General features: G+C 38.0%; 1 protein-coding gene across 1 annotated transcript in view; it reads left to right on the top strand.

Moving 5' to 3' along the window:
• LOC140140575 (uncharacterized) overlaps positions 1–17,811 on the top strand; it is a 135,341-nt gene that overhangs the window by 32,529 nt on the left and 85,001 nt on the right. Inside the window, 10 exon segments of the mRNA XM_072162332.1 lie at positions 5,933–6,190; positions 7,346–7,603; positions 8,700–8,957; positions 9,289–9,552; positions 11,059–11,304; positions 11,851–12,102; positions 12,286–12,537; positions 15,415–15,663; positions 16,111–16,359; positions 16,804–17,052. Coding sequence (XP_072018433.1) covers positions 5,933–6,190; positions 7,346–7,603; positions 8,700–8,957; positions 9,289–9,552; positions 11,059–11,304; positions 11,851–12,102; positions 12,286–12,537; positions 15,415–15,663; positions 16,111–16,359; positions 16,804–17,052 — 2,535 coding nt within the window.

Consider the following 17,811-nt stretch of genomic DNA (forward strand, 5'->3'; position numbering starts at 1 on the left):
GAACCAGCGTCAACTGGGTAGAACCAACAGCAACGGATGACTCTGGAACTGCAACTTTGATATCTAGGACAAATTCGCCTAATTCCTTCTTCAATGTTGGTACCACACCGGTGACATACACCTATCAAGATCCATCAGGAAACACGGCTAGCATCACCTTCAATGTTATCGTTACAGAACAGGGTATGTTTTTGGCTCTGGTATCTCATCCATGTGCACCATTCTAGTTTTGGTTTATATGCACGTTGTACATTTGTACTTGATGGAAGTATTCATCAAGAAAGACAAGCTCCTGGAAAGCCCAATTACCAATCTTAGCAGATGCAAATTCTATCACCAAGTGTTGAACACTAAAGTTGTGAATTGGTATTGCACATTTGTCTATATAGTCTTTGGTATCTCATTAATGTGCACCATTCTAGTTTTGGTTTATATGCACGTTGTACATTGGTACTTGATGGAAGTATTCATCAAGAGAGACATACTCCTGGAAAGCTTAAGTACCAATCTTAGCAGATGCAAATTCTATCACCAAGTGTTGAGGAGCACACCTATTTAATATAACGAGTACATATCCATACAGGATCACCAGCAGCTAAACTAAACCATCTTGATTGTGTTAATTTTGCTCTTATGCTTTGTTACATGTCTCTTCTAAGCACAAAGTTGTGGATTTTACAGCACTATGGACAGCCCTCAAATTAACCCACGGCACCCATGGCATTTTGCCGTGGGTGCCCAACCCCACTGCCATAATGCCCTCAAAATATGTCCTTTACCCAAGGCAGTCACTTGCCGTGCCCTCTATAATGAAGTTGCCGTCGGTGCCCCAGCCCTGCCCCTTCATTATAAAATCATCTATCTAGATGTTTGTGTGTTTTTTTCACTTTTGAGAAATTGCCTTGGTGCCCTTCTCAAATTTTCAACAGTTGCCACGATGCCCTCTTGAAATATTACAAACTGCTGTGCTGCCTTGCCTTTTCAGTGAAAATCCAAGGCAATTATCAACTTGCCCTAAAATGTTGCCGTGCCCCTTCAGATCCTTAATTTGAGGGCTGACTATGGATTCTACATTGATTAGTGTACATGTATGTGCTTGTTCTTACTACTTGGGTAGTTCAAATTTATTGTTAACCATTTGTGACCCCTCGGCACAACTGAGCCCAGAAGTCGCCAATCATCATTTTTGAGATATTCAACCAAAATATTCTGCTTGAAATTAGCTTTAAAATGATGTATATCATGTCTATAGTACTTGGCATTTAAGTAGTGAAAATCAATAAAACAGTCAATAAATCCTTTGTTTCCTATTGTTTATTGTTAAGTTCGATGGAGCATATCTCAATAGTGGCACTGGCGACATCCGGGCTCAGTTGTGCCGAGGGGTCACATTTCTGTTTTCTTAGGCTGTGGTTTACCTGTCTTCCAAGCACTAAGTCTGGAATTGGTATTGCACATATATCTATCTAGTAATTAACGACTTCAATACTTTAGCAATCAAGTTGGCTAATTTGAAAAGGTGTAGAACGTTGATGTGTGGATCAACAGCTATTTGATTGTTTGAGTTCTTCTCAACACGATGTTTGTTCATTTTTAATGAGTTTGATCTGAATGGCAGCTAATTATGAACCTACACACAAGGTTTTGAAAAGCGTGCCATTCATGTACATGTATCATGGTCTAAAACCTGATTAATTGTATGCCACTTAAAATTCTAAGCATCTAAAATGAAATTTGCAACTTTAGGTGCATCAGACAATCAAGCACCAGTTATCAGTCCAGTTGATGACATTGTTGTAACTGTTCCATCTGGTTCTACCGGAACCAGCGTCAACTGGGTAGAACCAACAGCAACGGACGACTCTGGAACTGCAACTTTGATATCTAGGACAAATTCGCCTAATTCCTTCTTCAATGTTGGTACCACACCGGTGACATACACCTATCAAGATCCATCAGGAAACACAGCTAGCATCACCTTCAATGTTATCGTTGTAGAACAGGGTATGTTTTTGGCTCTGGTATCTCGTCAATGTGCACCATTCTAGTTTTGGTTTATATGCACGTTGTTCATTTGTAGTAGATGGAAGTATACGTCAAGTATGCTCCTGGAAAGCCCAAGTACCAATCTTAGCAGATATGCAAATTCTATCACCAAGTGTTGAACACTAAAGTTGTGAATTGGTATTGCACACATTTTGTCTATATAGTTATTAACAACTTCAGTACTTTTGCAGTCAAGTTGGCTCATTTGAAAAGGTGTAGAACATTGATATGTGTTGTGCAAAGTGTTGAGGAGCTCACCTTTTTAATGACAAGTATACATACATGGCTCAAAATAAGCTAAGGTGTCATAAAAGTGTAACACACAATTATTTTTCCAGCTCTTTTCTTTTGGTCTCCAACCAGGTTTAAATTATAGTATGCACATATATCGTTCATAATACACTAAAAGAAAGATAAGTTATAGACCATTTACTTCACAAATTTGATTTTCTAGCGCTTGCGTACGTTATATTTGACAGACACAATTTTGATGATTTTCTGCAATCAAATAAAAATTTATAAAGTATTACATCAGGTATTTTGTGGTTATTTAGGTGTAGCACCTACAGCAACTGATTGTGGAAAAAAATGTGTCCAAATATTACAATAAGGAGGATAAATTGTTATAAATAAAATATGTGTGTCTGTCAAGCCATAACATACATAAGATGTCTGTCAAATGTAACATACAGAATAATAATTTGGCAAAAACAGTAGTTCAAGATGGGAAATTGAATAAAGATCACATGCAGTTTATAAATCACATGTTTTAAAACACTTTTATAAACTCTAAACTATCATCATAATGTGAACATCAAGTGATTTTTAATTTTTTAAACGTATTGCGTATGTTACTTTTGACAGACACATACAAATCTTGCGTACAATCTAGCGTACAAATGTTTGACAGACAACACTTAACAATGGATTGTGTCATCAAAAGCTTCTCCTCACAAAGTGATAGTGCCACAAAGCTAGGTGGAGCTAAATGCTATGTCATGTAGCATAATTAGCTGTATCACCCTAGTTTAGCAGGAATTACAGCACCGTGTTGAGTATGTTACTATTTGACAGACATTTCAAGAAAAATTTTAAAATTGTTATATGTTCAAAAAAGATGGCAGCCACTTACAAATTGATTATAATATGGAGAAATGAAGTTATTTACAATAGATTTACCCTTTAGTTTATGCTTCAAGTCTTTGTTTATAAAAAACTGAGGGACTTCAAAATCAATCAAAAGTTTGACAGACAATAGTAACATACACAAGGCAAACTTTTATATCCTTTTTTTGATCTGTTAACTTATAATTCATAATGCCTCTTTCTGTTTTTTTGATTGGTTTACTGCACCATTTTGGGAAACAGGTCACATGAATTTCTATAAGGATCCATAAAAAAAATTAAAAGCTGTTGAAAAAAGGCGTCTCTTGGCATGTTACAAATAAAAGTGTAAAAATAGGCATTTTTACAGCTATTTTTATTATTTTTATTATTTAGAGTGAAAGGATTTTACTTAAATTGTGTATGCTATGTCTTTACTACCTAAACTTGCCACTAAACTAGCAAATATTCCATTTCTATAATTATTATTTTAAAAAAAAGATGTCAAAATATATGGCTATAATATGACACCTTAGCATATTTTGAGCCACATATATACATGCGGATCAACTGTAGTTCCAAGCTCTTGGTATTTTTTGAGTTCGTCTTAAAAGCACTTTTTGTTCATTCTAATGAGCTTGGTTTGAATGGCAGCTAATTATGAACCTACACAAGGTTTTGAAAAGCATTCCATTCATTACATGTATCATGGTCTAAAACCTGATCAATTGTATGCCACTTAAAATTTTAGGCATCTCAAAATGAAATTGGGTTTTTGCAACTTTGTTGTGAATTTTGAAATGCATAGGTGCATCAGACAATCAAGCACCAGTTATCAGTCCAGTTGATGACGTCACTATAACTGTTCCATCTGGTTCTACCGGAACCAGTGTCAACTGGGTAGAACCAACAGCAACGGACGACTCTGGAACTGCCACTTTGATATCTAGGACAAATTCGCCCAATTCCTTCTTCAATGTTGGTACCACACCGGTGACATACACCTATCAAGATCCATCTGGAAACACAGCTAGCATCACCTTCAATGTTATCGTTGTAGAACAGGGTATGTTTTTGGCTCTGGTATCTCGTCAATGTGCACCATTCTAGTTTTGGTTTATATGCACATTGTACATTTGTTGTAGATGGAAGTATTCGTCAAGTATGCTCCTGGAAAGCTCAAGTACCATTCTTAGCAGATGCAAATTCTATCACCAAGTGTTGAGCACTAAGTCTTGAATTGGTATTGCACATTTGTCTACAGGCCTTCTCAGCTAGTTTATTTGAAGTGCCAACTGGAAAATTTGAGTGATCATGAAGTGGCAACATGTCAAGGGAGGACTCTGCGATGTAGCGCGTATGCATAGCGGTTAAGGTGCAGCGGTGCTGTATCGGTGGTCCAGGGGGCAGCGCCCCCGGAAGCTCATGGATTTTAAGGTTTTTTAAAGGCCCAGATTGGGTATTTTCACCCCTTTTTTGTTCAAAATTTATGTGAAAAAATTATTAAAAAGTACCGCGTGCCACTTTTTGCGCCACTTCGACCGACTCCAAGCGCCATAAGCGGTGCGCGCGCCGCCAGTTGAGAAGGCCTGGTCTATATAGTCTTTGGTATATCATCAATGTGCACCATTCTAGTTTTGGTTTATATGCTATTTGTACATTTGTACTTGATGGAAGTACACGTATTCATCAAGAAAGACATACTCCTGGAAAGCTCAAGTACCATTCTTTGCAGATGCAAATTCTATCACCAAGTGTTGAGGAGCTCGCCTATTTAATATGACGAGTATATATACTGTACATATATCCATGCAGGATCACCAGCAGTTTAACTAAACCATCTTGATTGTTTAACTATGTTCTTATGCTTTGGTATATCTCTCTAAGCACAAAGTTGTGGATTTTGTAGCACAATATGGGATCTGCATTGACTAGTGTACATATACACCAATCCGACAAGCCAAGTGATGGTCAGAATTCATTCTGCCATTGCTGGGGGCCATCTGCACCAAACTGCCCAAAGCCTGCATCATTTAACATTTCAGGTGGGATGGCCCACTTAAATGGCTGCCATTGATGTGTAGGAATGCGTGGAATCAGGATTTGTCTATATGCGCTTGTTCTTACTATTTGGGTAGTTATTTCCTCAAATTTACTGTTTATTAACAATTTCTGTTACCTTAGGCTGTGGTCTACAATGTACCCATCCTCCAAGCACTCATGAATTGGTATTGCACATATTTGTCTATATAGTAACATATTAACATCAATACGTCGTTTATTTACATCAATACCTACACATATTTATCATCTCAGTTGAATTTGTTCATAATACTTGGTCTCATGTAACCAGAAATCATTCTTCTAATACATTGATTGTTCCAAAATACAACACTAATTCTGGTTTGCGTACATTTCACGTCAGAGCTGCTCATATTTGGAACAGTTTATCACCAATGATTCAAACTATTATGGAAAATATGTCTTTGAGACAATTCAAAACAAGTGTTCTCATTTCATGTTGAAATGTAGGCCTATATTTTATGAATTCCTAATTGTGATTGGATTTTTTGTATATCTTATATTGCATCACTTTTGTGTACTAATATACTATGAATATTATGTTTTGTATTGACTGAGGGCGTGCTTGGAATGCAGTGCCGGTCACTGAAGTTGTTACCCTCAATAAAGAAAGAATAAGCTAAAACTACACTTAAAATTTAAAGCATAGAACAATGAAATTGGGTTTTTACAACTTTGTTGTGAATTTTGAAATGCATAGGTACATCAGACAATCAAGCACCAGTTATCAGTCCAGTTAATGACGTCACTGTAACTGTTCCAAATGGTTCTACCGGAACCAGTGTCAACTGGGTAGAACCAACAGCAACGGATGACTCTGGAACTGCTACCTTGATATCTAGGACAAACTCACCCAATACCTTCTTCAATGTTGGTACCACACCGGTGACATACACCTATCAAGATCCATCTGGAAACACAGCTAGCATCACCTTCAATGTTAATGTTATAGAGCTGGGTATGTTTTGGCTCTGCTATATCTGCACTGTGCACCATTTTTTAGTTTTGGTTGACAACCCCTAGCACGCATGTTTTACTTGATGGCAGTATTAATCAGGGTTCGGTTTTTGCTGGCAAAACCTGTTTTTGCCGACAAGGGTGGCAAAAACTGGCAAAAACTCACTTATAGTCACTCAAATATTAAAAAGTAACACATAAAGCTCATAAACAGTAACATGCAACTTTTAATGAATCATTCAACTTATTGTTTGTCTCATCAATTCCTTAAAATGAAAAAGTTTTGAATTTGATATATGCCACATTTTGGTTAAATGCACTTAAGCAATGAAAACGCATGCCTTTCATTTTACTATTTTTTTTGTTGCCATTTTTGCCGGCAAAAACTGGCAAAAACTGTTTTTGCCAAGCGGTTAAAACCGTGGTTAAAACCACTTTTTTTTCCACCTGCGGCAAAAACCTGCGAACCCTGGTATTCATCGAGAAAGACATCTCTCTGGAAATTTAAAGTAAAATACCGTTCTTTGCTAGCTCTATCAACAGTCCCAGAACAATGCCAAATATGGATTAAAAGACCAGAACAACACCAAATATGGATTAAAAGACCTTTGACCTTGGATGTACAACAGCATGTTATGATCTAATGGGAAACTGTGCACATCAACAAACACCATTTCTATCAAAAAGGCAACGCCTGATATAATTTGAAACCACATAAATTACTAGAGTTGGTTCTTCTCTTGGATTTGGACCAAGCTTTAGAATATCGAATGTTGCGTTTTGAAATAAAACCAGAAATTTATCACCCATTGTAAAAGATATGGTACATGTATCGAATACATGTACATACATTGGCTGACCTTGTGGATTTCCTGGCCCAGTCATGCTAACCACATAAGGAGATTATACCATTAACCTAGTGCAGCTATTGTCATAGCAGGGTATTATTATGTAATACTCCTGATCCATATTTGGCGTTCTCTTGGACTGATCAACAAGTGTTGAGGTCAGAGCACTCCTTTTGAAATGACAAGTACATCAGGATTACCAGCAACTTAACTAGACCATATTGTTTTAGTTTGTCTCAACAGCACTTTCTGTTACTAAAAATGAAATAGGGTTTTATCAACTTTGTTGTGAATTTTGAAATGCATAGGTGCATCAGACAATCAAGCACCAGTTATCAGTCCAGTTGATGATGTCACTGTAACTGTTCCAAATGGTTCTACTGGAACCAGTGTCAACTGGGTAGAACCAACAGCAACGGACGACTCTGGAACTGCTACATTGATATTTAGGACAAACTCGCCCAATTCATTCTTCAATGTTGGTACCACACCGGTGACATACACCTATCAAGATCCATCTGGAAACACAGCTAGCATCACCTTCAATGTTAATGTTATAGAGCTGGGTATGTTTTTGGCTTTGCTGTATCTGCACTGTGCACCATTTTCGTTTTGGTTTACATCCACCTTGCACCCATGTTGTACTTACGGAAGTATTCATCGAGAAAGACATGCCCCTGGAAATTTAAAGCCCAGTACATGTACCATTTTGCAGATAAAAGTTCTATCAACAGGTGCTGAGGTCAGAGAACAAGTATATATATGACAAGTACATATATCCATGCAGGATTACCAGTAGCCTAACTAAACCATCTTATTGTAATATCAGCACTTTCTGTTAATTTTAAATATCTAAAAATAAGAGGTTTATCAACTTTGTTGTTGAGGTCAGAGCACACCTTTTGATATGACGAGTACATAAATCCATGCAGGATTACCAGTAGCCTAATAAACCATCTTATTGTAGGCCTAATACACGGTTGTTTGATGTATACAGAATTGGCTTCATTATTAAGAAAATGCAACCTACAGATGGCTCTATTTATCATAAATCATATTTCTTAATTTGCAAGGGATAGGTAATCAACACTCACATTTAAACAGATGGAATAGGTGAAACAAGCAACAAAGATATTTTATAAACATATTTTGTCAAAAAATAAAAGGAATTATTTTTATTAAAAGCCTGAAAGAGTAATTTCCAGTATCTCAATAGCGCCACCAATCTTGTCATAAATAGATACATTTTATATCCGAAAAAGCTTAAAAAAATGCTATGAAAGTGAATAATGTTGTAAATAACGGGAAATCAAAGTTGAAAATGACTCAATACGCATCTGTATATATTAGTATGATACCGCTTTAAGCTGTTTAAGCCTAAAAATTGGGTTGTACATGATGTTTTGTTTGAAAACCTAATTAATGGTCACATCAAACAACCGTGAATATCAGCACTTTCTGTTAATTTTAAATATCTAAAAATAATAGAGGTTTATCATCTTTGTCAGAGCACACCTTTTGATATGACGAGTACATAAATCCATGCAGGATTACCAGTAGCCTAACTAAACCATCCTATTGTAATATCAGCACTTTTTCATTTTAAATATCTAAAAATGAAATGGGGTTTATCAACTTTGTTGTGAATTTTGAAATACATAGGTGCATCAGACAATCAAGCACCAGTTATCAGTCCAGTTGATGACGTCACTGTAACTGTTCCAAATGGTTCTACCGGAACCAGTGTCAACTGGGTGGAACCAACAGCAACGGATGACTCTGGAACTGCTACATTGATATTTAGGACAAACTCGCCCAATTCATTCTTCAATGTTGGTACCACACCGGTGACATACACCTATCAAGATCCATCTGGAAACACAGCTAGCATCACCTTCAATGTTAATGTTATAGAGCTGGGTATGTTTTTGGCTTTGCTATACATTTTGTATCTGCACTGTGCACCATTTTAGGTTTGGTTGACATCCCTCTTGCACACATGTTTTACTTTATGGCAGTATTCATTGAGAAAGACATATCTCTGGAAATTTTAAGTAAAATACCGTTCTTTGCAAGTGACAAGTGTTGAGGTCAGAGCACTCCTTTTGAAATGACAAGTACATCAGGATTACCAGCAGCTATAACTAGACCATATTGTTTTAGTTAGTCTCAGCAGCACTTTTTGTTAATTTTAAATATCTAAAAATGAATTCAGGTTTATTAGCTTTGTTGTGAATTTTGAAATGCATAGGTGCATCAGACAATCAAGCACCAGTTATCAGTCCAATTGATGACATCACTATAACTGTTCCATCTGGTTCTCCTGGAACCAGTGTCAACTGGGTAGAACCGACAGCAACGGATGACTCTGGAACTGCAACTTTGATATCTAGGACAAGATCACCCAATACCTTCTTCAATGTTGGTACTACACCGGTGACATACACCTATCAAGATCCATCTGGAAACACAGCTAGCTTCACCTTCAATGTTAATGTTATAGAGCAGGCCCAGGGTATGTTTTTGGCTTTGGTATATCTGCACTGTGCACCATTTAGTTTTGGTTTACATTCACCTTGCACACAGATTGTACTTGATGGAAGTATTCATCAACAAAGTCTGGCTCCTGGAAAGCCAAGAACCATTCTCAGCAGATGCAAATTCTACCACTGAAGAGAGAAGCAAACCTTTAAGGTTATCTTAAATTAATAGTTCCTTTCAAAGCCCTTACCCAAGTTTTTGTTTTGTTTTTATTTTAAATCTGTGGGACGAGCTTTTTGACAAGAATAGACTACCTTTCATCTCAAGGAGACTTCGCTATAGTCGAGATAAAGAAATTTACTTAGGCTATTTTCACGTCTGACCAAGTCGGACGTGAGACTGTGTGGTGGATTTGGAAAAAAATCAAACAGCAGGAAAAAAATTAAATTTGTTCAACAGAGACAAGCTATTAAATTAAGATGGCTTAACCATGTCAAACTACATATTATTGTTCCATTTGATCATTAAGTTGTGGTTTGTATCATAGAATGAATAGGGCATGCACTGTTTGGCTGTAATTCCATGTTCTTGTTGAAATTTTTTCAATATTGCTATTTGAATTCATTGTAAGTTAAATGTTCTGTTATCTGTAACCTGGAATATTATTGGTTTTACTTTGTACAATTTTTCAATAACTTTTGCACTAGGTAGTCTGATATGGTACTGAATGTTACATTTTATATTTAAAGCCATGTTGTAACATTTCCATAATTTATTAGATTAGTTTTCGCCATCAGATATGTCCCATTATTTTTGACCAGAACGTATCAGGCAAAACAAAGAAAATCGCTATTTAATACCAGTGCATAGCAGTCAAGTTAGCTCAATCGATAAGGTGTTCGACTATGGTGTGAAAGTTTGCGGGTTCGAACCCTGTAGGTGCCTAGTACGCTCTCATGGAAAAATTGAGTTAGCTTGAAATTCCCCTGGACAAGGAACTTACTGCTAATTTGTCTCGTTGTAACCCGTACGAAACCCGGGGAGCTGATCCTGGTTGCGATGTGGTTATTTGTGGAATGTCTAGGGTGTGCGCTCTTGAAGCAGCAAAGTCCCTGAATTGTTGTTTAATGGTTTATGGAATGATGTGGGGCCGTAGTGGTCAGCGACAATCTGTGAAGTGTGCTGAGGCTTGTGGATCAACGTCTAGGCGTTGTGCCTGTGCGTAGCGCACTATAAATCACTGCGCTTTTATTTATTTATTTTTTTAATATTTTTATAATGTCGCTAATTTGCATCACTGTCTATCGTGAACAAGTGCAATCCTTTTGATGTGTTATGACCTTCCCACAAGCCATGTTATGTGGATATCACTTATGCATTCGACTATTATTTGATATATTTCATCATTTTATTCAATCTCAAATTTTGTCTCAACTAAAGCATGAAAATTTATGTCAAATGTTACAATATGGCTTTAAGTGTGCTTGTTTTCTTGCTTTTGGACAAAATGAACAAGAATGAATTTAATCTACCCATGCAGCTGACACCACTGATCCAATAATTGACTGCATCAGTGATGTCATAACTACCGTGTCCGGTAGCAGCGGAACAAGCGTCTCTTGGTCTGAGCCAACTGCCACTGACGACTCTGGCGTTGTCACATTGACATCAAGAAGCCATGCTCCAGGATCTTTCTTCAATGTTGGTACCACCCAAGTTACCTATGTGTACACCGATGGATCCGGCAACAGTGCAACTTGCAGCTTCAATGTTATTGTCATCACAGGTACTTGCATGTGTTACTTGTTACTGCACATAAGCACCAGCACATGGATATTTTTGCACAGGTTATTCTAGTTGAAATCCATATACCTCATGGCCTTAATCTCACATTAAGACATGACCTTAATCTCACATGACCTTTACCTCATATGGAAGACATGACCTTAATCTCCCACACAGTGAGAATTTCAATTGGGACTACATGAATAGGCGACTCCATTGAAAAATCTACACTCCTTGTATTCTTGTATGAGAGATAAGGCCATGTCTTTCATATTGGGGTGTATGGATTTCACCTAGGAAAGTGCAGTCCATATTTTGTTTCGCATATAATTTGTGTGTGCTTTGTATGCTCCATCTGCTCACTTGCGTCTACCAATATTAATAGGGAGATGTCGGTCCATAGACTGCATATGTTAGAAACTGTTTTTATCGGACACTTGCTAGTGTCCTTGTGTTCAATTTTGGATCGTTTTTATTTCCTATACCTTATCTTTGTGTTCTACATGTTTGGATTAGATGCATTTGAATTTATACATCCAATATACAGTTGATAACACACCTCCAACAATTGCCTGCATCAATGATGTCACCACAACGATATCAACTGGCACTGGAACAAGTGTCACCTGGACTGAGCCAACTGCCACTGACGATTCTGGCACAGCCACACTGACGGGAAGAACCCATTCTCCAGGATCTTTCTTCAATGTTGGTACCACACAAGTTACCTACACATTCACTGATGGATCTGGCAACAGTGCAACTTGCATCTTCAATGTTAATGTTGTCACAAGTACAGGTACTTATATGTGTCACTTGTTACTGCACATAAAAGCACCATCACATGGATATTTTTGCTTTCAATTTGTATACCAGTCCTGCCAGTTTTCTGTCACCTGTGTAATTTTTATTTCCTATACCTTATCTTTGTGTTCTACATGTTTGGATTAGATGCATTTGAATTTATACATCCAATATACAGTCGATAACACACCTCCAACAATTGCCTGCATCAATGATGTCACCACAACGATATCAACTGGCACTGGAACAAGTGTCACCTGGACTGAGCCAACTGCCACTGACGATTCTGGCACAGCCACACTGACGGGAAGAACCCATTCTCCAGGATCGTTCTTCAATGTTGGTACCACTCAAGTTACCTACACATTCACTGATGGATCTGGCAACAGTGCAACTTGCAGCTTCAATGTTAATGTTGTCGCAAGTACAGGTACTTATATGTGTTACTTGGTACTGCACATATAAGCGCCATCACATGGATGTTTTTGCTTTCAATTTGTATACAATTTGTATTCTGTCACCTGTGCAATTAAGATTGAGCACACAAATTCTGTATTGTTGCAGACAATTTTTTAACAATTAGCATGCACTTTTTAAAAGTTTTATTCCTTAACTATTGATTGAACTGCACTGGCTACCAGCCAAACAGAATTGTTGGAAGTTTTTTAAGCTTTGGAAGCATCTATAGTCCGTCCAACCAATCCCAGGATCATTCACTTGAATGGATAGGTGGTTTTGATATTGAGGGGGATGTCCAGGTATAAAAATAGTTTTGCCTATTATCGAGACCTTCAGGTTACCTGTAACTCTTCGGTTATTGTAGCTATATTAACATATTTATATTGGGTCCAAAATATCCACCAACAAATACAAATTGATTTCTTTTTGAAGCATCATCTGTGATTTCGGCATCAGCTAGTGATAAGAGGGCCATCAAAGATCTTTATTATGTTATATGACATACTTCTTTCATGTCTATTTAATAGGCCTACAACTTCTTGTTCATATTGCTTTGAAAAAATCTTTAATTAGCTTAAGAGAACGCACTGGTAGACTATAATAGTAGTAGGTACAAGTCTAAAAATGTGATATAAACAATTAAACATGTATGATTAAAAAAGGTGTCAATAAACTAAACATTAGGATAAATCAACTTTCTCAGTTGAATGTCTAATGTGTAAAAGTGGTAATGATAACAATAAAAAGCTGACAAACTGAATTAGATTTTTTCTGAATATCATGTGAGATTAGGGTAGCAAGTACATGTATAATGTGCTCTTCTGCTGCTTGATCAGTTGCAAAATTACTGTAGGCCTAATTGTCCTTGTAAACGAACTTTGTATTTCTTCAAGTGGGAAAAATTAATCTTGTTTTTTTCATGAGTTGCCTCTTTCCTATCATCAAAGCTACATCTATCTGGTCTGAGATTAGACTGGCCCCCAGTCTCGGTTTGGTTCCATCTCTGGATAATGTAACAATAAATAATTACATAATGCCCTACATGTATGAAAAAAATATGAAAAGTCCTGTACCCCCCCCCCCCCCTTATTTTCTTCAATGCCAAAAACCCATTCCTCTTCATCCACAAATTGGCGCCACTAATTACACCACCACAGTCAACCATGCAGCAATATAGAAATATACTCGTATTATAAGTGAACGCGAAAGTCCATTGAGCGCTGATTCCGAGACTGGTCCAATCTGTTAGAGATCTCCCTTCCAAATATTCGTTCAACGAAGCACGTTGTTTCCGTGTCACTTACGAAAGCCCGCCCAGTTTCAATTCAAATATGGTAGCACAAAGCTATGCGCGGGATGTGACGAAGATCGGATGGGACACTTGTCAACAACTGAGAGGTATTGAGCTCAAGTGGCACGCGTCTGATAGACCCATGGTACGCAGCGCAATAATAAAAGGCAACCACTCGACTCGGACTTAGGCCTATTGTCCATATTGCGTATATTATCGCGTGCGGTTTGCAAATGTTTGCACATTATTTAGCTAGGAAGCCTTTTCAAATATCCCCGCTGCCAAGCTGTGTTGATTGGTCGGATACAATATCGTTGTTTTAGTCGCTTACACAAACGTTAATGTAGTGAAAACATGGATGTGGTATATAGAAAGATTACGTGACTCCAAATCCGTAAAAGTGAACTCCCAGCATTTTGTGGGAACTTGAAGGCAAATTGCTTACAGACTGGGAGGGTCCATGTATTGGGTTGATTTTTAATGCTATGTAATCTACATTACCAGTCGTTCTCCATGGACCCGAGGGAGGGTCTAGTCTGAGATAGATGGGTATATGTTCTATTTGCCAGCGATGAGCCATTTTGTCAATGAACTGAAATTATAGTACTTGCACAATAAAAACCAATTCATTTATTGATCAAATTGCAAGTGGTCATCGCTAGCGACTTGATTATGAAGCAGTTTTACAGTAAACCCTCTCCGAGATGGTGGAATCGTCGAATGACATCATTGGACGTTTCGCTCTGGCATGGACACAGTATATCAAGTTACCTTGCGTTTAATTTTCAAAGCATTTGGGACTGCACCTGTTTGCACTGCATGCATTTTTAGGTCATAGTAATTAATTTGACCTCTTTTCAGCAGGTGCAGAATTTTGACAATATGTACACACTCCTGGACTATCTCGGCAGTACATCGGACATTTGAGCATGTTCTAATATTTGTTGCATAATAGTTTTTGGATGTGCATGTATCTAGCAATTTACTTAACAGGTTGACAACAGCCAGACTGCACATGTGCACAGTGTTTTTTGCTTTTCACCGCTTTGTGTAATATTGAAGGCAGCATCAGGAGATGGGTTATATTCCAGTTGAAATCCATATACCTCAGTTTGAAGACACAGAGCGCAAATTTCAATTGGGGCTACCTGAATCGGTGACTCCATTGAAAATATACACTCCATGTATCGTGTATGGGAGATAAGGTCATGTCTTCCATAGTGGGGTGTATGGATTTCAACTAGAACAGCCCAGTCCTTATGTATTAATTGTTTGGCATACAATTTCTGTGTGTAAATTACCAAATGTTCACCTGGCAGCTATGCACTTCTGGCACTTAGCAGACGACAGTTCTATGCTCCATCTGCACACTTGCGTCTACCAATATTGCACTTAATAGGGAGATGTCGGACCATAAACTGCATATGTTAGAAACTGTTTTTATCTGACACTTGCTCAATTGTGTTAAATTTTGGATTGTTTTTATTTCCTATACCATATCTTTGTGTTCTAAATATTTGGATTAAATGCATTTGTATTTATACATCCAATATACAGTTGATAACACTCCTCCAACAATTGCCTGCATCAATGATGTCACCACAACGGTAACATCTGGCAGCACTGGAACGAATGTCGCCTGGACTGAGCCAACTGCTACTGACGATTCTGGCACAGCCACACTGACAGGAAGAACCCATTCTCCAGGATCTTTCTTCAATGTTGGTACCACTCAAGTTACCTACACATTCACTGATGGATCTGGCAACAGTGCAACTTGTACTTTTAATGTCAATGTAGTTTCAAGTAAGTAATAAAGTTTGATTTATACAGTATCGTATTGTCTGTAATAATACATCTCGCAGTGGCTTTTTGTGGCTTTTCGGACAAGTTAGGGTTAGGGAATGTGTCTACAAGTGGAAAAGTGGTTGTAGAACCCTAACTTCATGAAGGCTTTTTGGTGGAGCGGATGGAAAGAAGATGGAGAGAATTTTTTCGTGGGTGCGGTTCTGAACCCCCGACCCTGCTAGACACACAGACGGCTATACCTGGCCACAGGGGATTACCTTTGCCAAGCATTCCCATGTGCGATTTTGTATGACTCTATTGCATCACATGGAATACTTGTGCTTGTAGTGGATTGCTGCTGCAGCTTTTTGTGGTGTTTGGGCAAGTTAATATTTTTGGACTTGTTAGTCAACCCTTTTTAATAATTATATATTAAATATTTTAACCATCTAACCTAACTTGCAGTTGACGGCACTCCTCCAACAATTGCCTGCATCAATGATGTCACCACAACAACCGTGTCCGGCAGCACTGGAACAAGTGTCACCTGGACTGAGCCAACTGCCACTGACAATTCTGGCGTTGTCACACTGACGGGACGAACACATACTCCAGGATCTTTCTTCAATGTTGGCACCACTCAAGTTACCTACACATTCACTGATGGATCCGGCAACAGTGCAACTTGTAGCTTTAATGTCAATGTTGTATCAGGTAGGTAGTAAGGTTTGCATATATTATAATGCTTAGTGTACATGTTATTGGCATTGGGCTAGTCCAGTTGCAATCGGCAACTGAGCCAATTGCCACTGACATCTGCAGTTTTGTCATACAAACAAAATGATACGAGTGGATATTCAAAATAATGTTTGAAATAAGAAAAAAAAAGCAGCTATAACTTTAAATTCACAGACTTTTTGGTGAAAGGAAAAGAAGGAAGCGATGAATTTTCATTTTTTGGGGTGTTGAACCCCTGAGCCCTCGGGTGCGAGACACACAGATGGTCATACCTTACCGCGGTTGTTGTGATCATTTATCAAATTTTCTGACAAAACATAATGTTCAATTAACCCCAGATGGAGACAAGGAACATATGCCATCTTTTTCTACAATAATTATATAGACAAGTTTAATATATTTTAACCATGTAACTTGCAGTTGACAGCACACCTCCAACCATTGCCTGCATCAATGATGTCACCACAACGGTATCATCTGGCAGCACTGGAACAAGCGTCTCATGGACGGAGCCAACTGCCACTGACAACTCGGGCGTTGTCTCCCTGACGTCAAGAACCCATACTCCAGGATCTTTCTTCAATGTTGGTACCACTCAAGTTACCTATACATTCACTGATGGATCTGGCAACAGTGCAACTTGTAGCTTTAATGTTAATGTGGTAGCAGGTATGGTCACAAGTTTTAATCAAAGACCAACTTTGTAGTTTCTCCATTCATGACTTTTTCCTCATTCATGCTGTGAACTTCCTGAGATCTGTATCCTCAACTTTGTTGCCATCTAGTTCCTGCATGCTCCATTTCCCTTCGTTAATCCACATGAGGAGTTGCTGTTCCTCTCTTCCTTAGTAGTGTGGTGTATACACTTCCCGAGGAGTTCCTTATCCTTTCGACTTCCTGGGATTTATGAGGAGTTCCTCCTCTCCTCCTTACCTGAGCTCTAGTCACAGGAGTTTATTTCCATTGCCCCAATTCCTTACTTGAGAAATTCCTATGTTTCCTACATTAGAAATTCGTATTTCTGTCATTACAAGTATTGTTCATAGAGTTTCTTGTGTACTTACTGAGATATTTTCAACCTGGGTTCTAGTCAAGGAGATTCTTTTCATCACTTCCATTTCCTTGAAGTTACGTGAGGAGTTACTATATCTCTTCATTAGAGTTGCTTGTTTATGTATAGTTTTTGAGCAGTTGCTTATCCTGGGTCTCTGCCTGGGTACCAGTACTACATGAGGGAATCATTAGAGACATTTCTAACATCAAGAATTCCATACGAGGACTTTCTTTTAACTGCATTTCCTATGATTCATCCATGTGCTCATCAGCTATCAAAGTGCTTTCAACAAAAGGTGCTGTGCTCTTTGTGGTAATGCTAATGTGTGTTTCCACCATAGCTACTTTGCTCTCCTTGAGCGATGCACAAATATG

This window comes from Amphiura filiformis, chromosome 19 (genome assembly GCF_039555335.1).
Source record: "Amphiura filiformis chromosome 19, Afil_fr2py, whole genome shotgun sequence".
Classification (NCBI taxonomy): domain Eukaryota; kingdom Metazoa; phylum Echinodermata; class Ophiuroidea; order Amphilepidida; family Amphiuridae; genus Amphiura; species Amphiura filiformis.